A 26,949-nucleotide genomic window follows, 5' to 3' on the forward strand; every position below is an offset into this window, starting at 1 on the left:
TCCGACTTTTTTAGGAATCCAGAGGTCCTCTTTCATACCTAAAGTCCTAATAGTCAATACACTTTTAGTTCAGTGGTCAATCTCTCTTGACTTAACTAATTGTGTCCTCAATGTACATGAATTATCAAGAAGTCCTCTTTCATATTCTACCCTTGATTCTCACTACATTCTAAACACTGCATATAAAACAATAAACCAGTAACTACTCACCAATGTACGTGGTTATATGTTCGAGCTGAAGTCCTGATTCAAAGATTCTCCACACCGTCTGGTCAGAAGTTAGAAGCAGTCTCTGTCCATTCGCTTTGTCCTGGTCCTGTGCACACGGGATTCAGGCTGGGCAAATGGGTTTCTCTGCAGTCAGGTATCAAAACCTCCCCGGTTTTTTGAAAAAAAAAAGTTTCAGGAAACAGTCCACGGCTGGCTCGCCAAATGATGTAACTTTAAAAAGAGGATGGTGAGTAGGTAGATTCAAGAAACTGCACAGAGTCCTTTTCTTCAGTCAGTTGTTAGGTTTATTGAAATATGCAGGGAGCCTGGTCCCAGGTACAGGACACAGAATACTCGTTCTTACAATTGTTGCATGACATTAAATACCCTTCTGCATAGGTGTCTTTCTCCTCCTCTTTCTCTGACACTTAACCAATAGAAAAGGTACAACTCATTATCCTGTTAACATATATTTTATTTAGTGTGAGTGTGAGTGTGTGTGTGTGTGTGTAGTCCAGTGTGACGACCTCTGAACTCAGTGCATTCCTCAAACCCCTGGTGCCCCAAAAAGGTCCATACATCTTGTTTTTGTCATCTTCTCTCCGTTCTGCCTTAGACCCTTCAAGTCCTAGTGGTATTATCTCTTACTCTCCCTGTGAACCTCTTGGTCCAACGCAGTCCCTGGGAGCCTTTTAGCCCCTTTATGCTTTGTATTCCTAAAAGTCTTAGAGCCTAGCCCCTCCTGGTCCACAGCACCAATATCTTGTTAGCTTGAGGTCAATGTTGGACAAGAAGCTTGTAGACACAAGGTCTCTTATCAATTGTTAGCAGTACATGCAATTTGAACCAAACAGTCTGCTATCTGCAATATTAGTTTCTTTTCAGAAAAGAACACCAGTATAGCTCTGCCAGTCCACATGCGTAGCAAACTGCTAATCAATTCTCAATCCATGTTGTCCAACAATTCTACTGTAATGGCAGTGCTGATTTATATGTAGAGCTCAGACAAAAGTTTAGCATCACCTAGAATTTGTTGGTATAGTTAAAAACAAAACAAAAAAAAACAACTATATGAACATAATTCAGAACTTTTATTTAACATTGTGAAATCAAAGAAACTACACAAGGATATCACAAGTGTCTACTGGATGCCATAATAATAGTACAGTACTTCATCATACTTCATCAAAATGTCACTTTTTCATTCAATATATGGAAAACTACAAAGCAGTGTGTAATTCAATGTGTTCATGTAACATTATTCAGCAGATTTCATTCGAATTTATGAAGCAAAATTAGTTCATTCCACAGAGTGAGGCAAAACCTTTAGCCAGAGTTGTAGTCTATTTCTAATAGACTTATCTGTGCTTTTTAATATGTAAAGTGAAAATGTCTAAATTGCAACACAATGAATGCAAAGAGATTCTGAGTCCTAATAAAATTCATAGAAAAAAATTCAATAAAAACAATAAAACAGAGTTAAGCATATAATGTTTCTCATCTTGTTATCTGATCTAAAACAAAACCCCTGAGTCGTGGGTCTGGCTTGTTCTCAGCTGCGTCCCCAGTGTGTTCAAAGCCCAGCTCAGGACACTGGAAATGCAGCTGAACTCACACACTGAGAACAAGCAGGCAGCAGAGAAGACTGAGCCCACACTCCAGGGCTTACATCATGAGACACTAGCAAAGGAATTCCATTTCTCATTTCATGAAGACTGAGCCCACACTCCAGGGCTTACATCATGATACACTAGCAAAGGAATTCCATTTCTCATTTCATGAAGACTGAGCCCACACTCCAGGGCTTACATCATGATACACTAGCAAAGGAATTCCATTTCTCATTTCATGAAGACTGAGCCCACACTCCAGGGCTTACATCATGAGACACTAGCAAAGGAATTCCATTTCTCATTTCATGAGAACTGAGCCCACACTCCAGGGCTTACATCATGAGACACTAGCAAAGGAATTCCATTTCTCATTTCATGAAGACTGAGCCCACACTCCAGGGCTTACATCATGATACACTAGCAAAGGAATTCCATTTCTCATTTCATGAAGACTGAGCCTACACTCCAGGGCTTACATCATGAGACACTAGCAAAGGAATTCCATTTCTCATTTCATGAAGACTGAGCCCACACTCCAGGGCTTACATCATGATACACTAGCAAAGGAATTCCATTTCTCATTTCATGAAGACTGAGCCCACACTCCAGGGCTTCCATCATGAGACACTAGCAAAGGAATTCCATTTCTCATTTCATGAAGACTGAGCCCACACTCCAGGGCTTACATCATGATACACTAGCAAAGGAATTCCAGGACACAGAGGGAATTCCTTTTCTCATTTCATGAAGCCAGTATGATCAAACCTGCAGCAGCATCTCCCCCTTTGACAAGCTTGTATTTTTCAATGTCTCCCTTGGGTTTGTTCAGTTCCACTGCAGATCTCTCTCAGGAATCATTGACAGTTTAAAAATGAGAAACCTTTTACATACAGAGGTAATGGAAACATGTGCCCTTTATATACAGAGATACTGGAAAATGTACAGGAAATTCAATTTTAATGAAACCCTTTCTAAATAGCTAAGCTTGCCTCAGGATGTATCAGGTGTTATCACTCTAATGATAGCATACTGATACAAAATACAAACAAACAAGCCAAAAAGAATAAAACAGCTAATGGTGATTCCACAAAAGCACCAGCTCTGTTACTGTCAAACAGTCTGAGGCAACTTCATTCTGCAGATTGTTTCGATCAATTATTCATAAACTGTATAAACTATGAATGTAGTAATGATGGTAATGTTGCTGCATGTAGGTTCTGCAGATTTGTAACAAATGTAACATTAGTGAAAATTGTTTGCTTGCTCACCTTTCATGTTTTACAGTATTATATTTATACAGGTCTAATATTGTGGTCTGTCACAATAATTGGATATACAATCTACACATTGTATTTCAATCTCATTGCACTGAAGCAGGGCTCCAGTAGACAGTAAGCTTGGAGTTTCTCAGTATTTAAACACTCAGCAAAGCAGATTCATTCATTCAAATTCATGCAAAACCAAAACAGCTTTTGCTCCAGTGCAAAGTTTGCACCACCTAAAATAAAAACAAAAAACACAAGGTTGCTCCAGCTTGTGTCTGCACTGGTGCAAGAGCTTAGAGGCCATACTAGTTAGATGAAGCACACACTGCTGCCACACCCATGAAGATATTCTTAGTTTTGGGTGCTTTTAAACAATTCACTTATGTATTGTATACTGTAATCACTGACATTGGAACAGTAATGCCATTTATAGCTCAAATTACATTTTAAAAATATCATAAATGTTATTGGCAGCTGAGTGTAATGTGTTGGGTTTATATCACACATATAATTGTTCAAAGAAAAAGCTTGGCATATTTCCACTGTGTCCCTTAAGTAGAATGACCCTGTAACTGTCCTAAATCCTCACAGCATGATGAGTGAGATTCATTTCCAATTCAGGGGCAGGAGTGGAGCTGAATCCCAGGGCTGTCCAGTTCATTCTGAAAGAATGGGTCTGTCTCCTTCAGTTTGACACGCTCCCTTCTCAGTGTCTCTGGATTCAGGCTGGCTCTCACTCCTGGGGACCCCTTTCATTTACTGCAGGGTGAGAGAGAGACAAGGAATCAGTCAGCTCTCCACACACTCAAACAAGCAGGGTGGAGAGGTGAGGGACTGAGAGGGAGGGAGGCTGGCTCCAGTGTGATTTCGCTTGTGTATATGTAGGCTTCCTAACTGACTGAAGCTCTTACCACATTCAGTACTGTGATACGGCTTCTCTCCAGTGTGAATTTGCTGGTGTTTTTTAAGGTCTCTTAACCTACTGAAGCGTTCCCCACATTCAGTACAGTGATACAGCTTCTCTCCAGTGTGAATTCGCTGATGTGCTTTTAGGTCTCCTGACTGACGGAAGCTCTTCCCACATTCAGAACAGTAATATGGCTTCTCTCCAGTGTGAATTCGCTGGTGTCTCTTTAGGACTCCTAACTGATTGAAGCTCTGCCCACATTCATTACAGTGATATGGCTTCTCTCCTGTGTGAATTCGCTGGTGTGATTTTAGGTGTCCTAATTGACTGAAGCTCTTTCCACATTCAGTGCAGTGATGAGGCTTTTCTCCAGTGTGAATTCGCTGGTGTGCTTTTAGGCTTCCAATCTGACTGAAGCTCACCCCATATTTAGTACAGTGATATGGTTTCTCTCCAGTGTGAATTCGCTGGTGTCTTTTTAGGTCACCTAACTGATTGAAGCTCTCCCCACATTCAGTACTGTGATACGGCTTCTCTCCAGTGTGAATTTGCTGGTGTTTTTTAAGGTCTCTTAACCTACTGAAGCGTTCCCCACATTCAGTACAGTGATACAGCTTCTCTCCAGTGTGAATTCGCTGGTGTCTTTTTAGGTCACCTAACTGATTGAAGCTCTCCCCACATTCAGTACTGTGATACGGCTTCTCTCCAGTGTGAATTTGCTGGTGTTTTTTAAGGTCTCTTAACCTACTGAAGCGTTCCCCACATTCAGTACAGTGATACAGCTTCTCTCCAGTGTGAATTCGCTGATGTGCTTTTAGGTCACCTAACTGATTGAAGCTCTCCCCACATTCAGTACTGTGATACGGCTTCTCTCCAGTGTGAATTTGCTGGTGTTTTTTAAGGTCTCTTAACCTACTGAAGCGTTCCCCACATTCAGTACAGTGATACAGCTTCTCTCCAGTGTGAATTCGCTGGTGTCTTTTTAGGTCACCTAACTGATTGAAGCTCTCCCCACATTCAGTACTGTGATACGGCTTCTCTCCAGTGTGAATTTGCTGGTGTTTTTTAAGGTCTTTTAACCTACTGAAGCGTTCCCCACATTCAGTACAGTGATACAGCTTCTCTCCAGTGTGAATTCGCTGATGTGCTTTTAGGTCTCCTGACTGACGGAAGCTCTTCCCACATTCAGAACAGTAATATGGCTTCTCTCCAGTGTGAATTCGCTGGTGTCTCTTTAGGACTCCTAACTGATTGAAGCTCTGCCCACATTCATTACAGTGATATGGCTTCTCTCCTGTGTGAATTCGCTGATGTGATTTTAGGTGTCCTAATTGACTGAAGCTCTTTCCACATTCAGAACAGTGACGAGGCTTTTCTCCAGTGTGAATTCGCTGGTGTGCTTTTAGGCTTCCAATCTGACTGAAGCTCACCCCACATTTAGTACAGTGATATGGCTTCTCTCCAGTGTGAATTCGCTGATGTATTTTTAGGCTTCCTGACACCGTGAAGCTCACCCCACATTCACTACAGTGATACGGCTTCTCTCCAGTGTGAATTCGCTGGTGTATTTTTAGGTTTCCTGACTGACTGAAGCTCTTTTCATATCCAGTACATTGATGTGATATCTTTGGCCGGTATATATTTTCTGAACCCTTAAACAACAAGTGAATAGACTCCTCTTCAATGTAGATAGGCTCCAGTTCAGTCTCTTCTTTAATGTGGACAGGCTCCAGTTCAGTCTCTTCTTTAATGTGGACAGGCTCCAGTTCAGTCTCTTCTTTAATGTGGACAGGCTCCAGTTCAGTCTCTTCTTTAATGTGGACAGGCTCCAGTTCAGTCTCTTCTTCAATGTGGATAGGCTCCAGTTCAGTCTCTTCTTTAATGTGGACAGGCTCCAGTTCAGTCTCTTCTTTAATGTGGACAGGCTCCAGTTCAGTCTCTTCTTTCATGTGGACAGGCTCCAGTTCAGTCTCTTCTTTCATGTGGACAGGCTCCAGTTCAGTCTCCTCTTCTTTAATGTGGACAGGCTCCAGTTCAGTCTCTTCTTTAATGTGGACAGGCTCCAGTTCGGTCTCTTCTTTAATGTGGACAGGCTCCAGTTCAGTCTCCTCTTCTTTAATGTGGACAGGCTCCAGTTCAGTCTCTTCTTTAATGTGGACAGGCTCCAGTTCGGTCTCTTCTTTAATGTGGACAGGCTCCAGTTCAGTCTCTTCCTCTTTAATGTGGACAGACTCCAGTTCAGTCTCTTCTTTAATGTGGACAGGCTCCAGTTCAGTCTCTTCCACTTTAATGTGGACAGGCTCCAGTTCAGTCTCTTCTTTAATGTGGACAGGCTCCAGTTCAGTCTCTTCTTTAATGTGGACAGGCTCCAGTTCAGTCTCTTCTTTAATGTGGACAGGCTCCAGTTCAGGCATTTCTTGTTTAATGCACACAGGTACCAATTCCAGAACCACCTCCTGTTTAATGTAAACAGACTCCATTTTTGTTCCTTGGCTTTCACCAGGATAAAGCAGTCCTGAAAACAGAAAATAAAATTTGTATTATGATCTGTTCTCTTTTGGTGTGTTTACACTTATGATTCGGACCTGAACTGGCATAAGTTTGATCAGATTAAAAGATTCTTATCATTTCAGCCCCAGTTTACACTTGAGCACAGTCCTCGGCTGGCTTTGACCCTGTATGCGCACACATAGCCCCTGAACTGCAGTGCGTGCCCGATGACATCATATCAACCACGCCTTGTGTGAAAACATTTCCCCTCCCAGAACACAGAGGCAGAAGTGACAACAACAGCAAGCCTTTCACTCGTGTGTTTCTACTCCAAGGTGGTCGTTCCGTGCCAATTAAGATTTCATTCTGTCATCAGAAATGGAGCGGAGCATTGAAAACGTGCAAATCAGATGTTTCAAGAAAAAGGTGTTATTGTCTTCATTTACACCTCAGTCTGACAACTCGTCTCACATGGAAATGTAAACAGTAACTCCCATGTATTTTCTTGCCCATGACAAGTATTCCAAGGACACAGAGAAAGCAGGCAGGTGGCAGAGCGTTCAGCTTCAGAGCCCCACAGGTGTGGAATGATCTGCCTCGATTTGGAAGGGAGGCACCATCTCTTGCTGCTTTTAAATTCAGGATTAAAGTTTTTTTATATATATCATTTAGCAGAGGTAATTTAAAGGGATAATTTTAACATCCTATTTTCTGCCGCTTATTTCCATCGGTGTATTTTACACTCCTGATTCGTATCACTGCTTCTGAAAGTAATTTATTAAATGACTTGCTTAGCTGCTTCACTGCGTGTCATTTGGCTGTGTGTGTGACGCGAGACCAAGGAGGAGACAGACACAGACAGTGCAGAGGCATGAATGAATACGCTGGTGCTCAGGGAGGAGACAGACACAGACAGTGCAGAGGTATGAATGAATACGCTGGTGCTCAGGGAGGAGACAGACACAGACAGTGCAGAGGCATGAATGAATACGCTGGTGCTCAGGGAGGAGACAGACACAGACAGTGCAGAGGTATGAATGAATACGCTGGTGCGCCAGGGAGGAGACAGACACAGACAGTGCAGAGGTATGAATGAATACGCTGGTGCGCCAGGGAGGAGACAGACACAGACAGTGCAGAGGCATGAATGAATACGCTGGTGCTCAGGGAGGAGACAGACACAGACAGTGCAGAGGCATGAATGAATACGCTGGTGCTCAGGGAGGAGACAGACACAGACAGTGCAGAGGCATGAATGAATACGCTGGTGCTCAGGGAGGAGACAGACACAGACAGTGCCGAGGCATGAATGAATACGCTGGTGCTCAGGGAGGAGACAGACACAGACAGTGCAGAGGTATGAATGAATACGCTGGTGCGCCAGGGAGGAGACAGACACAGACAGTGCAGAGGCATGAATGAATACGCTGGTGCTCAGGGAGGAGACAGACACAGACAGTGCCGAGGCATGAATGAATACGCTGGTGCTCAGGGAGGAGACAGACACAGACAGTGCAGAGGCATGAATGAATACGCTGGTGCTCAGGGAGGAGACAGACACAGACAGTGCAGAGGCATGAATGAATACGCTGGTGCTCAGGGAGGAGACAGACACAGACAGTGCAGAGGTATGAATGAATACGCTGGTGCTCAGGGAGGAGACAGACACAGACAGTGCAGAGGTATGAATGAATACGCTGGTGCTCAGGGAGGAGACAGACACAGACAGTGCAGAGGTATGAATGAATACGCTGGTGCTCAGGGAGGAGACAGACACAGACAGTGCAGAGGCATGAATGAATACGCTGGTGCTCAGGGAGGAGACAGACACAGACAGTGCAGAGGCATGAATGAATACGCTGGTGCGCCAGGGAGGAGACAGACACAGACAGTGCAGAGGTATGAATGAATACGCTGGTGCTCAGGGAGGAGACAGACACAGACAGTGCAGAGGCATGAATGAATACGCTGGTGCTCAGGGAGGAGACAGACACAGACAGTGCCGAGGCATGAATGAATACGCTGGTGCGCCAGGGAGGAGACAGACACAGACAGTGCCGAGGCATGAATGAATACGCTGGTGCGCCAGAGAGGAGACAGACACAGACAGTGCAGAGGGATGAATGAATACTCTGGTGCTCAGGGAGGAGACAGACACAGACAGTGCAGAGGTATGAATGAATACGCTGGTGCTCAGGGAGGAGACAGACACAGACAGTGCAGAGGTATGAATGAATACGCTGGTGCTCAGGGAGGAGACAGACACAGACAGTGCAGAGGCATGAATGAATACGCTGGTGCGCCAGGGAGGAGACAGACACAGACAGTGCAGAGGTATGAATGAATACGCTGGTGCGCCAGGGAGGAGACAGACACAGACAGTGCAGAGGCATGAATGAATACGCTGGTGCTCAGGGAGGAGACAGACACAGACAGTGCAGAGGCATGAATGAATACGCTGGTGCTCAGGGAGGAGACAGACACAGACAGTGCAGAGGCATGAATGAATACGCTGGTGCTCAGGGAGGAGACAGACACAGACAGTGCAGAGGCATGAATGAATACGCTGGTGCTCAGGGAGGAGACAGACACAGACAGTGCCGAGGCATGAATGAATACGCTGGTGCTCAGGGAGGAGACAGACACAGACAGTGCAGAGGCATGAATGAATACGCTGGTGCTCAGGGAGGAGACAGACACAGACAGTGCAGAGGCATGAATGAATACGCTGGTGCTCAGGGAGGAGACAGACACAGACAGTGCAGAGGCATGAATGAATACGCTGGTGCGCCAGGGAGGAGACAGACACAGACAGTGCAGAGGCATGAATGAATACGCTGGTGCTCAGGGAGGAGACAGACACAGACAGTGCAGAGGCATGAATGAATACGCTGGTGCTCAGGGAGGAGACAGACACAGACAGTGCAGAGGCATGAATGAATACGCTGGTGCGCCAGGGAGGAGACAGACACAGACAGTGCCGAGGCATGAATGAATACGCTGGTGCGCCAGGGAGGAGACAGACACAGACAGTGCCGAGGCATGAATGAATACGCTGGTGCGCCAGGGAGGAGACAGACACAGACAGTGCCGAGGCATGAATGAATACGCTGGTGCGCCAGGGAGGAGACAGACACAGACAGTGCCGAGGCATGAATGAATACGCTGGTGCTCAGGGAGGAGACAGACACAGACAGTGCCGAGGCATGAATGAATACGCTGGTGCTCAGGGAGGAGACAGACACAGACAGTGCAGAGGTATGAATGAATACGCTGGTGCTCAGGGAGGAGACAGACACAGACAGTGCAGAGGCATGAATGAATACGCTGGTGCGCCAGGGAGGAGACAGACACAGACAGTGCCGAGGCATGAATGAATACGCTGGTGCGCCAGGGAGGAGACAGACACAGACAGTGCCGAGGCATGAATGAATACGCTGGTGCTCAGGGAGGAGACAGACACAGACAGTGCAGAGGTATGAATGAATACGCTGGTGCTCAGGGAGGAGACAGACACAGACAGTGCCGAGGCATGAATGAATACGCTGGTGCGCCAGGGAGGAGACAGACACAGACAGTGCCGAGGCATGAATGAATACGCTGGTGCGCCAGGGAGGAGACAGACACAGACAATGCCGAGGCATGAATGAATACGCTGGTGCTCAGGGAGGAGACAGACACAGACAGTGCCGAGGCATGAATGAATACGCTGGTGCTCAGGGAGGAGACAGACACAGACAGTGCAGAGGCATGAATGAATACGCTGGTGCTCAGGGAGGAGACAGACACAGACAGTGCAGAGGCATGAATGAATACGCTGGTGCTCAGGGAGGAGACAGACACAGACAGTGCAGAGGCATGAATGAATACGCTGGTGCTCAGGGAGGAGACAGACACAGACAGTGCAGAGGCATGAATGAATACGCTGGTGCGCCAGGGAGGAGACAGACACAGACAGTGCAGAGGCATGAATGAATACGCTGGTGCTCAGGGAGGAGACAGACACAGACAGTGCAGAGGCATGAATGAATACGCTGGTGCTCAGGGAGGAGACAGACACAGACAGTGCAGAGGCATGAATGAATACGCTGGTGCGCCAGGGAGGAGACAGACACAGACAGTGCAGAGGCATGAATGAATACGCTGGTGCGCCAAGGAGGAGACAGACACAGACAGTGCAGAGGTATGAATGAAAACGCTGGTGCTCAGGGAGGAGACAGACACAGACAGTGCCGAGGTATGAATGAATACGCTGGTGCTCAGGGAGGAGACAGACACAGACAGTGCAGAGGTATGAATGAATACGCTGGTGCTCAGGGAGGAGACAGACACAGACAGTGCCGAGGCATGAATGAATACGCTGGTGCGCCAGGGAGGAGACAGACACAGACAGTGCCGAGGCATGAATGAATACGCTGGTGCGCCAGGGAGGAGACAGACACAGACAGTGCCGAGGCATGAATGAATACGCTGGTGCGCCAGGGAGGAGACAGACACAGACAGTGCCGAGGCATGAATGAATACGCTGGTGCGCCAGGGAGGAGACAGACACAGACAGTGCCGAGGCATGAATGAATACGCTGGTGCTCAGGGAGGAGACAGACACAGACAGTGCCGAGGCATGAATGAATACGCTGGTGCTCAGGGAGGAGACAGACACAGACAGTGCAGAGGTATGAATGAATACGCTGGTGCTCAGGGAGGAGACAGACACAGACAGTGCAGAGGCATGAATGAATACGCTGGTGCGCCAGGGAGGAGACAGACACAGACAGTGCAGAGGTATGAATGAATACGCTGGTGCTCAGGGAGGAGACAGACACAGACAGTGCAGAGGTATGAATGAATACGCTGGTGCTCAGGGAGGAGACAGACACAGACAGTGCCGAGGCATGAATGAATACGCTGGTGCTCAGGGAGGAGACAGACACAGACAGTGCCGAGGCATGAATGAATACGCTGGTGCGCCAGGGAGGAGACAGACACAGACAGTGCCGAGGCATGAATGAATACGCTGGTGCGCCAGGGAGGAGACAGACACAGACAGTGCCGAGGCATGAATGAATACGCTGGTGCGCCAGGGAGGAGACAGACACAGACAATGCCGAGGCATGAATGAATACGCTGGTGCTCAGGGAGGAGACAGACACAGACAGTGCAGAGGCATGAATGAATACGCTGGTGCTCAGGGAGGAGACAGACACAGACAGTGCAGAGGCATGAATGAATACGCTGGTGCTCAGGGAGGAGACAGACACAGACAGTGCAGAGGCATGAATGAATACGCTGGTGCTCAGGGAGGAGACAGACACAGACAGTGCAGAGGCATGAATGAATACGCTGGTGCTCAGGGAGGAGACAGACACAGACAGTGCAGAGGCATGAATGAATACGCTGGTGCTCAGGGAGGAGACAGACACAGACAGTGCAGAGGCATGAATGAATACGCTGGTGCTCAGGGAGGAGACAGACACAGACAGTGCAGAGGCATGAATGAATACGCTGGTGCTCAGGGAGGAGACAGACACAGACAGTGCAGAGGCATGAATGAATACGCTGGTGCGCCAGGGAGGAGACAGACACAGACAGTGCAGAGGCATGAATGAATACGCTGGTGCGCCAAGGAGGAGACAGACACAGACAGTGCCGAGGTATGAATGAATACGCTGGTGCTCAGGGAGGAGACAGACACAGACAGTGCAGAGGTATGAATGAATACGCTGGTGCTCAGGGAGGAGACAGACACAGACAGTGCCGAGGCATGAATGAATACGCTGGTGCGCCAGGGAGGAGACAGACACAGACAGTGCCGAGGCATGAATGAATACGCTGGTGCGCCAGGGAGGAGACAGACACAGACAGTGCCGAGGCATGAATGAATACGCTGGTGCGCCAGGGAGGAGACAGACACAGACAGTGCCGAGGCATGAATGAATACGCTGGTGCGCCAGGGAGGAGACAGACACAGACAGTGCCGAGGCATGAATGAATACGCTGGTGCTCAGGGAGGAGACAGACACAGACAGTGCAGAGGCATGAATGAATACGCTGGTGCTCAGGGAGGAGACAGACACAGACAGTGCCGAGGCATGAATGAATACGCTGGTGCGCCAGGGAGGAGACAGACACAGACAGTGCCGAGGCATGAATGAATACGCTGGTGCTCAGGGAGGAGACAGACACAGACAGTGCAGAGGTATGAATGAATACGCTGGTGCTCAGGGAGGAGACAGACACAGACAGTGCAGAGGCATGAATGAATACGCTGGTGCGCCAGGGAGGAGACAGACACAGACAGTGCCGAGGCATGAATGAATACGCTGGTGCGCCAGGGAGGAGACAGACACAGACAGTGCCGAGGCATGAATGAATACGCTGGTGCTCAGGGAGGAGACAGACACAGACAGTGCCGAGGCATGAATGAATACGCTGGTGCTCAGGGAGGAGACAGACACAGACAGTGCCGAGGCATGAATGAATACGCTGGTGCGCCAGGGAGGAGACAGACACAGACAGTGCCGAGGCATGAATGAATACGCTGGTGCTCAGGGAGGAGACAGACACAGACAGTGCCGAGGCATGAATGAATACGCTGGTGCTCAGGGAGGAGACAGACACAGACAGTGCCGAGGCATGAATGAATACTCTGGTGCGCCAGGGAGGAGACAGAGACAGACAGTGCAGAGGCATGAATGAATACGCTGGTGCTCAGGGAGGAGACAGAGACAGACAGTGCAGAGGCATGAATGAATACGCTGGTGCTCAGGGAGGAGACAGAGACAGACAGTGCAGAGGTATGAATGAATACGCTGGTGCTCAGGGAGGAGACAGAGACAGACAGTGCAGAGGTATGAATGAATACGCTGGTGCGCCAGGGAGGAGACAGACACAGACAGTGCCGAGGCATGAATGAATACGCTGGTGCTCAGGGAGGAGACAGACACAGACAGTGCCGAAGCATGAATGAATACCCTGGTGCGCCAGGGAGGAGACAGACAAAGACAGTGCCGAGGTATGAATGAATACGCTGGTGCTCAGGGAGGAGACAGACACAGACAGTGCCGAGGTATGAATGAATACGCTGGTGCTCAGGGAGGAGACAGACACAGACAGTGCAGAGGCATGAATGAATACGCTGGTGCGCCAGGGAGGAGACAGACACAGACAGTGCCGAGGCATGAATGAATACGCTGGTGCGCCAGGGAGGAGACAGACACAGACAGTGCCGAGGCATGAATGAATACGCTGGTGCGCCAGGGAGGAGACAGACACAGACAATGCCGAGGCATGAATGAATACGCTGGTGCTCAGGGAGGAGACAGACACAGACAGTGCAGAGGCATGAATGAATACGCTGGTGCTCAGGGAGGAGACAGACACAGACAGTGCAGAGGCATGAATGAATACGCTGGTGCGCCAGGGAGGAGACAGACACAGACAGTGCAGAGGTATGAATGAATACGCTGGTGCTCAGGGAGGAGACAGACACAGACAGTGCCGAGGCATGAATGAATACGCTGGTGGGCCAGGGAGGAGACAGACACAGACAGTGCCGAGGCATGAATGAATACGCTGGTGCGCCAGGGAGGAGACAGACACAGACAGTGCCGAGGCATGAATGAATACGCTGGTGCGCCAGGGAGGAGACAGACACAGACAATGCCGAGGCATGAATGAATACGCTGGTGCTCAGGGAGGAGACAGACACAGACAGTGCAGAGGCATGAATGAATACGCTGGTGCTCAGGGAGGAGACAGACACAGACAGTGCAGAGGCATGAATGAATACGCTGGTGCTCAGGGAGGAGACAGACACAGACAGTGCAGAGGCATGAATGAATACGCTGGTGCTCAGGGAGGAGACAGACACAGACAGTGCAGAGGCATGAATGAATACGCTGGTGCGCCAGGGAGGAGACAGACACAGACAGTGCAGAGGCATGAATGAATACGCTGGTGCTCAGGGAGGAGACAGACACAGACAGTGCCGAGGCATGAATGAATACGCTGGTGCGCCAGGGAGGAGACAGACACAGACAGTGCAGAGGCATGAATGAATACGCTGGTGCGCCAGGGAGGAGACAGACACAGACAGTGCAGAGGCATGAATGAATACGCTGGTGCGCCAGGGAGGAGACAGACACAGACAGTGCAGAGGTATGAATGAAAACGCTGGTGCTCAGGGAGGAGACAGACACAGACAGTGCCGAGGTATGAATGAATACGCTGGTGCTCAGGGAGGAGACAGACACAGACAGTGCAGAGGTATGAATGAATACGCTGGTGCTCAGGGAGGAGACAGACACAGACAGTGCCGAGGCATGAATGAATACGCTGGTGCGCCAGGGAGGAGACAGACACAGACAGTGCCGAGGCATGAATGAATACGCTGGTGCGCCAGGGAGGAGACAGACACAGACAGTGCAGAGGCATGAATGAATACGCTGGTGCGCCAGGGAGGAGACAGACACAGACAGTGCCGAGGCATGAATGAATACGCTGGTGCGCCAGGGAGGAGACAGACACAGACAGTGCCGAGGCATGAATGAATACGCTGGTGCTCAGGGAGGAGACAGACACAGACAGTGCCGAGGCATGAATGAATACGCTGGTGCGCCAGGGAGGAGACAGACACAGACAGTGCCGAGGCATGAATGAATACGCTGGTGCTCAGGGAGGAGACAGACACAGACAGTGCCGAGGCATGAATGAATACGCTGGTGCGCCAGGGAGGAGACAGAGACAGACAGTGCCGAGGCATGAATGAATACGCTGGTGCTCAGGGAGGAGACAGAGACAGACAGTGCAGAGGTATGAATGAATACGCTGGTGCTCAGGGAGGAGACAGAGACAGACAGTGCAGAGGTATGAATGAATACGCTGGTGCGCCAGGGAGGAGACAGACACAGACAGTGCCGAGGCATGAATGAATACGCTGGTGCTCAGGGAGGAGACAGACACAGACAGTGCCGAAGCATGAATGAATACCCTGGTGCGCCAGGGAGGAGACAGACAAAGACAGTGCAGAGGTATGAATGAATACGCTGGTGCTCAGGCTGAACTGCACTGTACATTACATTACATACGAAATGCACCTGAACAGAAAGAACGACACAGGAGCAGCACACACAGGGGCTGAACTGCACTGTACATTACATTACATACGAAATGCACCTGAACAGAAAGAACGACACAGGAGCAGCACGCACAGGGGCTGAACTGCACTGTACATTACATACGAAGTGCACCTGAACAGAAAGAACGACACATGAGCAGCACGCACAGGGGCTGAACTGCACCGTACATTACATTACATACGAAGTGCACCTGAATAGAAAGAACGACACATGAGCAGCACACACAGGGGCTGAACTGCACTGTACATTACATTACATACGAAGTGCACCTGAATAGAAAGAACGACACATGAGCAGCACACACAGGGGCTGAACTGCACTGTACATTACATTACATACGAAGTGCACCTGAACAGAAAGAACGACACATGAGCAGCACACACAGGGGCTGAACTGCACTGTACATTACATTACATACGAAGTGCACCTGAACAGAAAGAACGACACAGGAGCAGCACACACAGGGGCTGAACTGCACTGTACATTACATTACATACGAAGTGCACCTGAACAGAAAGAACGACACATGAGCAGCACGCACAGGGGCTGAACTGCACTGTACATTACATACGAAATGCACCTGAACAGAAAGAACGACACAGGAGCAGCACGCACAGGGGCTGAACTGCACTGTACATTACATTACATACGAAGTGCACCTGAACAGAAAGAACGACACAGGAGCAGCACACACAGGGGCTGAACTGCACTGTACATTACATTACATTACATACGAAGTGCACCTGAACAGAAAGAACGACACAGGAGCAGCACACACAGGGGCTGAACTGCACTGTACATTACATTACATACGAAGTGCACCTGAACAGAAAGAACGACACAGGAGCAGCACGCACAGGGGCTGAACTGCACTGTACATTACATTACATTACATACGAAGTGCACCTGAACAGAAAGAACGACACATGAGCAGCACGCACAGGGGCTGAACTGCACTGTACATTACATTACATACGAAATGCACCTGAACAGAAAGAACGACACAGGAGCAGGACACACAGGGGCTGAACTGCACTGTACATTACATACGAAGTGCACCTGAACAGAAAGAAAGACACAGGAGCAGCACACACAGGGGCTGAACTGCACCGTACATTACATTACATACGAAGTGCACCTGAACAGAAAGAACGACACAGGAGCAGCACACACAGGGGCTGAACTGCACTGTACATTACATACGAAATGCACCTGAACAGAAAGAACGACACATGAGCAGCACGCACAGGGGCTGAACTGCACTGTACATTACATTACATACGAAATGCACCTGAACAGAAAGAACGACACAGGAGCAGCACACACAGGGGCTGAACTGCACTGTACATTACATACGAAGTGCACCTGAACAGAAAGAACGACACAGGAGCAGCACACACAGGGGCTGAACTGCACCGTACATTACATTACATACGAAGTGCACCTGAACAGAAAGAACGACACAGGAGCAGCACGCACAGGGGCTGAACTGCACTGTACATTACATACGAAGTGCACCTGAACAGAAAGAACGACACAGGAGCAGCACACACAGGGGCTGAACTGCACTGTACATTACATACGAAGTGCACCTGAACAGAAAGAACGACACATGAGCAGCACGCACAGGGGCTGAACTGCACTGTACATTACATTACATATGAAGTGCATCTGAACAGAAAGAACGACACAGGAGCAGCACGCACAGGGGCTGAACTGCACTGTACATTACATACGAAGTGCATCTGAACAGAAAGAACGACACATGAGCAGCACGCACAGGGGCTGAAATGCACTGTACATTACATACGAAGTGCACCTGAACAGAAAGAACGACACAGGAGCAGCACGCACAGGGGCTGAACTGCACTGTACATTACATTACATATGAAGTGCATCTGAACAGAAAGAACGACACAGGAGCAGCACGCACAGGGGCTGAACTGCACTGTACATTACATACGAAGTGCACCTGAACAGAAAGAACGACACAGGAGCAGCACACACAGGGGCTGAACTGCACTGTACATTACATACGAAGTGCACCTGAACAGAAAGAACGACACAGGAGCAGCACGCACAGGGGCTGAACTGCACTGTACATTACATTACATACGAAATGCACCTGAACAGAAAGAACGACACAGGAGCAGCACACACAGGGGCTGAACTGCACTGTACATTACATACGAAGTGCACCTGAACAGAAAGAACGACACATAAGCAGCACGCACAGGGGCTGAACTGCACTGTACATTACATTACATACGAAGTGCACCTGAACAGAAAGAACGACACAGGAGCAGCACACACAGGGGCTGAACTGCACTGTACATTACATACGAAGTGCACCTGAACAGAAAGAACGACACATGAGCAGCACGCACAGGGGCTGAACTGCACTGTACATTACATTACATACAAAGTGCACCTGAATAGAAAGAACGACACAGGAGCAGCACGCACAGGGGCTGAACTGCACTGTACATTACATACGAAGTGCACCTGAACAGAAAGAACGACACAGGAGCAGCACACACAGGGGCTGAACTGCACTGTACATTACATTACATACGAAGTGCACCTGAACAGAAAGAACGACACATGAGCAGCACGCACAGGGGCTGAACTGCACTGTACATTACATTACATTACATACGAAGTGCACCTGAACAGAAAGAACGACACATGAGCAGCATGCACAGGGGCTGAACTGCACTGTACATTACATACGAAGTGCACCTGAACAGAAAGAACGACACATGAGCAGCACACACAGGGGCTGAACTGCACTGTACATTACATACGAAGTGCATCTGAACAGAAAGAACGACACAGGAGCAGCACGCACAGGGGCTGAACTGCACTGTACATTACATACGAAGTGCATCTGAACAGAAAGAACGACACATGAGCAGCACGCACAGGGCTGAACTGCACTGTACATTACATTACATACGAAGTGCACCTGACCAGAAAGAACGACACAGGAGCAGCACACACAGGGGCTGAACTGCACTGTACATTACATACGAAGTGCACCTGAACAGAAAGAACGACACAGGAGCAGCACACACAGGGGCTGAACTGCACCGTACATTACATTACATACGAAGTGCACCTGAACAGAAAGAACGACACATGAGCAGCACGCACAGGGGCTGAACTGCACTGTACATTACATTACACACGAAGTGCACCTGAACAGAAAGAACGACACAGGAGCAGCACACACAGGGGCTGAACTGCACTGTACATTACATTACATACGAAATGCACCTGAACAGAAAGAACGACACATGAGCAGCACGCACAGGGCTGAACTGCACTGTACATTACATTACATACGAAGTGCACCTGATCAGAAAGAACGACACAGGAGCAGCACACACAGGAGCTGAACTGCACTGTACATTACATACGAAGTGCACCTGAACAGAAAGAACGACACAGGAGCAGCACGCACAGGGGCTGAACTGCACTGTACATTACATACGAAGTGCACCTGAACAGAAAGAACGACACAGGAGCAGCACACACAGGGGCTGAACTGCACTGTACATTACATACGAAGTGCACCTGAACAGAAAGAACGACACAGGAGCAGCACACACAGGGCCTGAACTGCACTGTACATTACATACGAAGTGCACCTGAACAGAAAGAACGACACAGGAGCAGCACACACAGGGGCTGAACTGCACTGTACATTACATACGAAGTGCACCTGAACAGAAAGAACGACACAGGAGCAGCACGCACAGGGGCTGAACTGCACTGTATATTACATACGAAGTGCACCTGAACAGAAAGAACGACACATGAGCAGCACGCACAGGGGCTGAACTGCACTGTACATTACATACGAAGTGCACCTGAACAGAAAGAACGACACATGAGCAGCACGCACAGGGGCTGAACTGCACTGTACATTACATACGAAGTGCACCTGAACAGAAAGAACGACACAGGAGCAGCACACACAGGGGCTGAACTGCACTGTACATTACATACGAAGTGCACCTGAACAGAAAGAACGACACAGGAGCAGCACACACAGGGGCTGAACTGCACTGTACATTACATACGAAGTGCACCTGAACAGAAAGAACGACACAGGAGCAGCACACACAGGGGCTGAACTGCACTGTACATTACATACGAAGTGCACCTGAACAGAAAGAACGACACAGGAGCAGCACGCACAGGGGCTGAACTGCACTGTACATTACATACGAAGTGCATCTGAACAGAAAGAACGACACAGGAGCAGCACGCACAGGGGCTGAACTGCACTGTACATTACATACGAAGTGCATCTGAACAGAAAGAACGACACATGAGCAGCACACACAGGGGCTGAACTGCACTGTACATTACATACGAAGTGCATCTGAACAGAAAAAACGACACATGAGCAGCACACACAGGGGCTGAACTGCACTGTACATTACATACGAAGTGCATCTGAACAGAAAGAACGACACAGGAGCAGCACGCACAGGAGCTGAACTGCACTGTACATTACATACGAAGTGCACCTGAACAGAAAGAACGACACATGAGCAGCACGCACAGGAGCTGAACTGCACTGTACATTACATACGAAGTGCACCTGAACAGAAAGAACGACACATGAGCAGCACGCACAGGGGCTGAACTGCACTGTACATTACATACGAAGTGCACCTGAACAGAAAGAACGACACATGAGCAGCACGCACACGGGCTGAACTGCACTGTACATTACATTACATACGAAGTGCACCTGAACAGAAAGAACGACACATGAGCAGCACGCACAGGGGCTGAACTGCACTGTACATTACATACGAAGTGCACCTGAACAGAAAGAACGACACATGAGCAGCACGCACAGGGGCCGAACTGCACTGTACATTACATTACATACGAAGTGCACCTGAACAGAAAGAACGACACATGAGCAGCACGCACAGAGGCTGAACTGCACTGTACTGTACATTACATACGAAGTGCACCTGAACAGAAAGAACGACACATGAGCAGCACGCACAGGGGCTGAACTGCACTGTACATTACATTACATACGAAGTGCACCTGAACAGGAAGAACGACACATGAGCAGCACGCATAGGGGCTGAACTGCACTGTACATTACATTACATACGAAGTGCACCTGAACAGAAAGAACGACACATGAGCAGCACGCACAGGGGCTGAACTGCACTGTACTGTACATTACATACGAAGTGCACCTGAACAGAAAGAACGACACATGAGCAGCACGCACAGGGGCTGAACTGTACTGTACATTACATACGAAGTGCACCTGAACAGAAAGAACGACACATGAGCAGCACGCACAGGGGCTGAACTGCACTGTACTGTACATTACATACGAAGTGCACCTGAACAGAAAGAACGACACATGAGCAGCACGCACAGGGGCTGAACTGCACTGTACTGTACATTACATACGAAGTGCACCTGAACAGAAACAACGACACATGAGCAGCACGCACAGGGGCTGAACTGCACTGTACATTACATACGAAGTGCACCTGAACAGAAAGAACGACACATGAGCAGCACGCACAGGGGCTGAACTGCACTGTACATTACATTACATACGAAGTGCACCTGACCAGAAAGAACGACACAGGATCAGCACACACAGGGGCTGAACTGCACTGTACATTACATACGAAGTGCACCTGAACAGAAAGAACGACACATGAGCAGCACGCACAGGGGCTGAACTGCACTGTACATTACATTACATACGAAGTGCACCTGAACAGAAAGAACGACACATGAGCAGCACACGCAGGGGCTGAACTGCACTGTACTGTACATTACATACGAAGTGCACCTGAACAGAAAGAACGACACATGAGCAGCACGCACAGGGGCTGAACTGCACTGTACTGTACATTACATACGAAGTGCACCTGAACAGAAACAACGACACATGAGCAGCACGCACAGGGGCTGAACTGCACTGTACATTACATACGAAGTGCACCTGAACAGAAAGAACGACACATGAGCAGCACGCACAGGGGCCGAACTGCACTGTACATTACATTACATACGAAGTGCACCTGAACAGAAAGAACGACACATGAGCAGCACGCACAGAGGCTGAACTGCACTGTACTGTACATTACATACGAAGTGCACCTGAACAGAAAGAACGACACATGAGCAGCACGCACAGGGGCTGAACTGCACTGTACATTACATTACATACGAAGTGCACCTGAACAGGAAGAACGACACATGAGCAGCACGCACAGGGGCTGAACTGCACTGTACATTACATTACATACGAAGTGCACCTGAACAGAAAGAACGACACATGAGCAGCACGCACAGGGGCTGAACTGCACTGTACTGTACATTACATACGAAGTGCACCTGAACAGAAAGAACGACACATGAGCAGCACGCACAGGGGCTGAACTGTACTGTACATTACATACGAAGTGCACCTGAACAGAAAGAACGACACATGAGCAGCACGCACAGGGGCTGAACTGCACTGTACTGTACATTACATACGAAGTGCACCTGAACAGAAAGAACGACACATGAGCAGCACGCACAGGGGCTGAACTGCACTGTACTGTACATTACATACGAAGTGCACCTGAACAGAAACAACGAAACATGAGCAGCACGCACAGGGGCTGAACTGCACTGTACATTACATACGAAGTGCACCTGAACAGAAAGAACGACACATGAGCAGCACGCACAGGGGCTGAACTGCACTGTACATTACATTACATACGAAGTGCACCTGACCAGAAAGAACGACACAGGATCAGCACACACAGGGGCTGAACTGCACTGTACATTACATACGAAGTGCACCTGAACAGAAAGAACGACACATGAGCAGCACGCACAGGGGCTGAACTGCACTGTACATTACATTACATACGAAGTGCACCTGAACAGAAAGAACGACACATGAGCAGCACACGCAGGGGCTGAACTGCACTGTACTGTACATTACATACGAAGTGCACCTGAACAGAAAGAACGACACATGAGCAGCACGCACAGGGGCTGAACTGCACTGTACTGTACATTACATACGAAGTGCACCTGAACAGAAACAACGACACATGAGCAGCACGCACAGGGGCTGAACTGCACTGTACATTACATACGAAGTGCACCTGAACAGAAACAACGACACATGAGCAGCACGCACAGGGGCTGAACTGCACTGTATATTACATTACATACGAAGTGCACCTGAACAAAGAACGACACAGGAGCAGCACGCACAGGGGCTGAACTGCACTGTACATTACATTACATACGAAGTGCACCTGAACAGAAACAACGACACATGAGCAGCACGCACAGGGGCTGAACTGCACTGTACATTACATACGAAGTGCACCTGAACAGAAACAACGACACATGAGCAGCACGCACAGGGGCTGCACTGTACATTACATTACATTACATACGAAGTGCACCTGAACAGAAAGAACGACACAGGAGCAGCACACACAGGGGCTGAACTGCACTGTACATTACATTACATACGAAATGCACCTGAACAGAAAGAACGACACAGGAGCAGCACACACAGGGGCTGAACTGCACTGTACATTACATTACATACGAAGTGCACCTGAACAGAAAGAACGACACAGGAGCAGCACACACAGGGGCTGAACTGCACTGTACATTACATACGAAGTGCACCTGAACAGAAAGAACGACACATGAGCAGCACGCACAGGGGCTGAACTGCACTGTACATTTAGGAAAGTGTTTTGACTAGCGTCCTCCAATCTGGCAAATTCAACCCCTTATTTAATTTTGCTTTCAATCTTCAGTGTATTGCACATCTCGAGTGTATTTGGGGTACAGTAGGACTTTTCTCTTTTCCCTCTCTGCCTCTCACATATTTCAACACTTGTATTAAATGAATGGCAGACAATCCAACTCAGTGAAGCACCGGTTGGTGATTTTTTTATTTTTATTTTTTTTGTTTTCATTTTTATCACAGCTGATTGCATTATATCCCATAACTGATTGCACATACTGTTAACTCAGACTTTCTTACACACACGTGTAATTTACTGACAGAAAACGGCAGCCTTGTTCTTTTCAATTTTATTTAATATACAACCAAAAAACGATGTGAATTCCCGTCATGCTGTAAAGTATGAAAGATGGTCCTGGTTGCTTTTGCACACACGTTACATTTCAAACAATACTTTCATTTATTATGGAGAAAAGGTTAAGTGCAAATCAGTGTTAAATGTATTATGTAGCTGATTTATCTGTGCCATTGAGTTAGGGTTTGCTTTGTATACATTATAAATCTAAATATTATCAGGCATTAAGTAAATGATTTATCTGTGCCATTGAGTTAGGGTTTGCTTTTTATACATTATAAATCTACATATTATCAGGCATTAAGTAAATGATTTATCTGTGCCACTGAGTTAGGGTTTGCTTTTTATACATTAGTTAGCATGGCATTTAATTTAGTTATACCTATTTTTTTATGAAAAAAAAACAATGTTAACTGTTTATATTGTTACTTCCATTATTATTGATATTTAGGACATGTGCAAAGCAATACCTTGCATAGTATTGATTTAAGGCACCTCTGTGTGCAGAGCAATAACTTGCATAGTATTGATTTGAGGCACCTCTGTGTGCAGAGCAATAACTTGCATAGTATTGATTTGAGACACCTCTGTGTGCAAAGCAATACCTTGCATAGTATTGATTTGAGGACACCTCTGTGTGCAGAGCAATACCTTGCATAGTATTGATTTGAGGCACCTCTGTGTGTAGAGCAATAACTTGCACAGTATTGATTTGAGGACACCTCTGTGTGCAGAGCAATAACTTGCATAGTATTGATTTGAGACACCTCTGTGTGCAGAGCAATAACTTGCATAGTATTGATTTGAGGCACCTCTGTGTGCAGAGCAATAACTTGCATAGTATTGATTTGAGGCACCTCTGTGTGCAGAGCAATAACTTGCATAGTATTGATTTGAGACACCTCTGTGTGCAGAGCAATAACTTGCATAGTATTGATTTGAGGCACCTCTGTGTGCAGAGCAATAACTTGCATAGTATTGATTTGAGGCACCTCTGTGTGCAGAGCAATAACTTGCATAGTATTGATTTGAGGCACCTCTGTGTGCAGAGCAATAACTTGCATAGTATTGATTTGAGGCACCTCTGTGTGCAGAGCAATAACTTGCATAGTACTGTTCACTTAAGAAACAGTCGCAAATGAGTCATGGAAAAGAGATCTACTGAATTGAAAGCAAGGGAACAGCCCTTTTTAATCTGTGATAATAACAGAGATTAATTGTATTGTAACGCGCATTCTTGTGCTAAACTCTTAGCCTTTCAGATGCGTTTCTTTCTGTAATATTAAGCAACAATGTCACAATAATAAACAAAGCATTGCACACAATTACAATCCTGCCCAGTAACACAGTGACTGCTCTGACACACTCAGTTACAATGAGACAATATAAACCCAGTATGAAGCTGATTGAAGTTGAATGAATAGAGAGAGAGACACTTACTTCAGGTATTGTCAGTGGGATGTGCAGCACGGCTCTAGTGCTCCAGTCACTCGCTCTGACCGTCTCCTCAGTGAATGTGTCCTTTCTGCTCTTCAGATCTGAAAATGTGTTTGTTTAGTTCAAGGAGAACAAAGATTTTTTTTTTACATGTATTATTTGCTTTACTTCACTTTCACAGATGTATGCTGTACTATGAGATTACAAGAATACAGTTTAGGTTACTGTGAAAGAACTTGTTTATTCGGAGAGGGAATAAACAAGTTGAAAGAGCGGGAACAAAAATGCCCATCACACAGATGCACGACGGGAATGACAGGACAGGACCCGGATCAATGCAAGATTATGCGGGATAGAAAGCCAGTTTCACATGCGTGTTCAGGTAAGTGTAAAACAATGGGATGTGCTCAGGATTCACGCTTTGGAAACCGCTCCTGTTACAATCTTAACGGTACACTTGAACACACACTACAGTCAGTGAAATAATTATTTGATACTGAAATATATATTTTATCTCTTTTTTTTAAAAAAAAATCCCCGATTGCTAGGCTGTTTCAGGAATACAAAAAAAAAATCATGACAAACATTGCCAGTCCGCCAGACATTATTTACCCGCTAGATGTTTTCATAACGAGTTAAATTTGACTGCAATTTTGCAAACCCGCCACTCGTGCAGCGCTGAGCCCGCGGCACGGAGACTGCAACTGAGGAGATATGAATAAAAACAAACACGCCGCTTCACAAATACAACACACACACACACAAAAACAACGCGCTCCTACCACACTACAACCCGGACCTTTCAAAATAATACAATATAACAGCGCTCTGTAGTTTATAAACACATTGTAGAGCTCCATGCAGACTCTCTCACCTCCTCTCTGCTCTCCCTCAGTGTCTGAACGGATAAAACAACGCGCTCCTACCACACTACAACCCGGACCTTTCAAAATAATACAATATAACAGCGCTCTGTAGTTTATAAACACATTGTAGAGCTCCATGCAGACTCTCTCACCTCCTCTCTGCTCTCCCTCAGTGTCTGAACGGATAAAACAACGCGCTCCTACCACACTACAACCCGGACCTTTCAAAATAATACAATATAACAGCGCTCTGTAGTTTATAAACACATTGTAGAGCTCCATGCAGACTCTCTCACCTCCTCTCTGCTCTCCCTCAGTGTCTGAACGGATAAAACAACGCGCTCCTACCACACTACAACCCGGACCTTTCAAAATAATACAATATAACAGCGCTCTGTAGTTTATAAACACATTGTAGAGCTCCATGCAGACTCTCTCACCTCCTCTCTGCTCTCCCTCAGTGTCTGAACGGATAAAACAACGCGCTCCTACCACACTACAACCCGGACCTTTCAAAATAATACAATATAACAGCGCTGTGTAGTTTATAAACACATTGTAGAGCTCCATGCAGACTCTCTCACCTCCTCTCTGCTCTCCCTCAGTGTCTGAACGGATAAAACAACGCGCTCCTACCACACTACAACCCGGACCTTTCAAAATAATACAATATAACAGCGCTCTGTAGTTTATAAACACATTGTAGAGCTCCATGCAGACTCTCTCACCTCCTCTCTGCTCTCCCTCAGTGTCTGAACGGATAAAACAACGCGCTCCTACCACACTACAACCCGGACCTTTCAAAATAATACAATATAACAGCGCTCTGTAGTTTATAAACACATTGTAGAGCTCCATGCAGACTCTCTCACCTCCTCTCTGCTCTCCCTCA

At 47.6% G+C, this 26,949-nt stretch overlaps 2 protein-coding genes across 4 annotated transcripts in view; both read right to left on the bottom strand.

Moving 5' to 3' along the window:
* LOC131722023 (zinc finger protein OZF-like) overlaps window positions 1–26,949 on the bottom strand; it is a 307,153-nt gene that overhangs the window by 278,698 nt on the left and 1,506 nt on the right. Inside the window, exon 1 of one of the 2 annotated variants that reach the window (XM_059015582.1) lies at window positions 25,195–25,267. The exons of the other annotated variant lie outside the window; for it this stretch is intronic. The gene's annotated coding sequence lies outside the window, so the exon portion shown is untranslated. Of the gene's footprint in view, window positions 1–25,194; window positions 25,268–26,949 lie in introns of those variants that run through there. 2 annotated transcript variants of the gene reach the window in all.
* LOC131722014 (zinc finger protein 271-like) lies at window positions 1,186–25,299 on the bottom strand. 2 transcript variants are annotated; one of them, XM_059015546.1, is made up of 3 exons: window positions 25,195–25,299; window positions 4,000–6,510; window positions 1,186–3,847 (listed from the first exon to the last, which is right to left on the bottom strand). In XM_059015546.1, the coding sequence occupies exons 2-3, from the start codon at window positions 6,473–6,475 to the stop codon at window positions 3,822–3,824; spliced, it is 2,502 nt and encodes an 833-aa protein (XP_058871529.1). In that variant the 5' UTR covers window positions 6,476–6,510; window positions 25,195–25,299; the 3' UTR covers window positions 1,186–3,821. The 2 variants fall into 2 exon arrangements, with proteins under 2 accessions (XP_058871529.1, XP_058871528.1); XM_059015545.1 differs by having other exon boundaries at window positions 1,186–6,510; window positions 25,195–25,292.

The sequence above is a fragment of the Acipenser ruthenus genome, chromosome 50 (genome assembly GCF_902713425.1).
Source record: "Acipenser ruthenus chromosome 50, fAciRut3.2 maternal haplotype, whole genome shotgun sequence".
NCBI lineage: Eukaryota > Metazoa > Chordata > Actinopteri > Acipenseriformes > Acipenseridae > Acipenser > Acipenser ruthenus.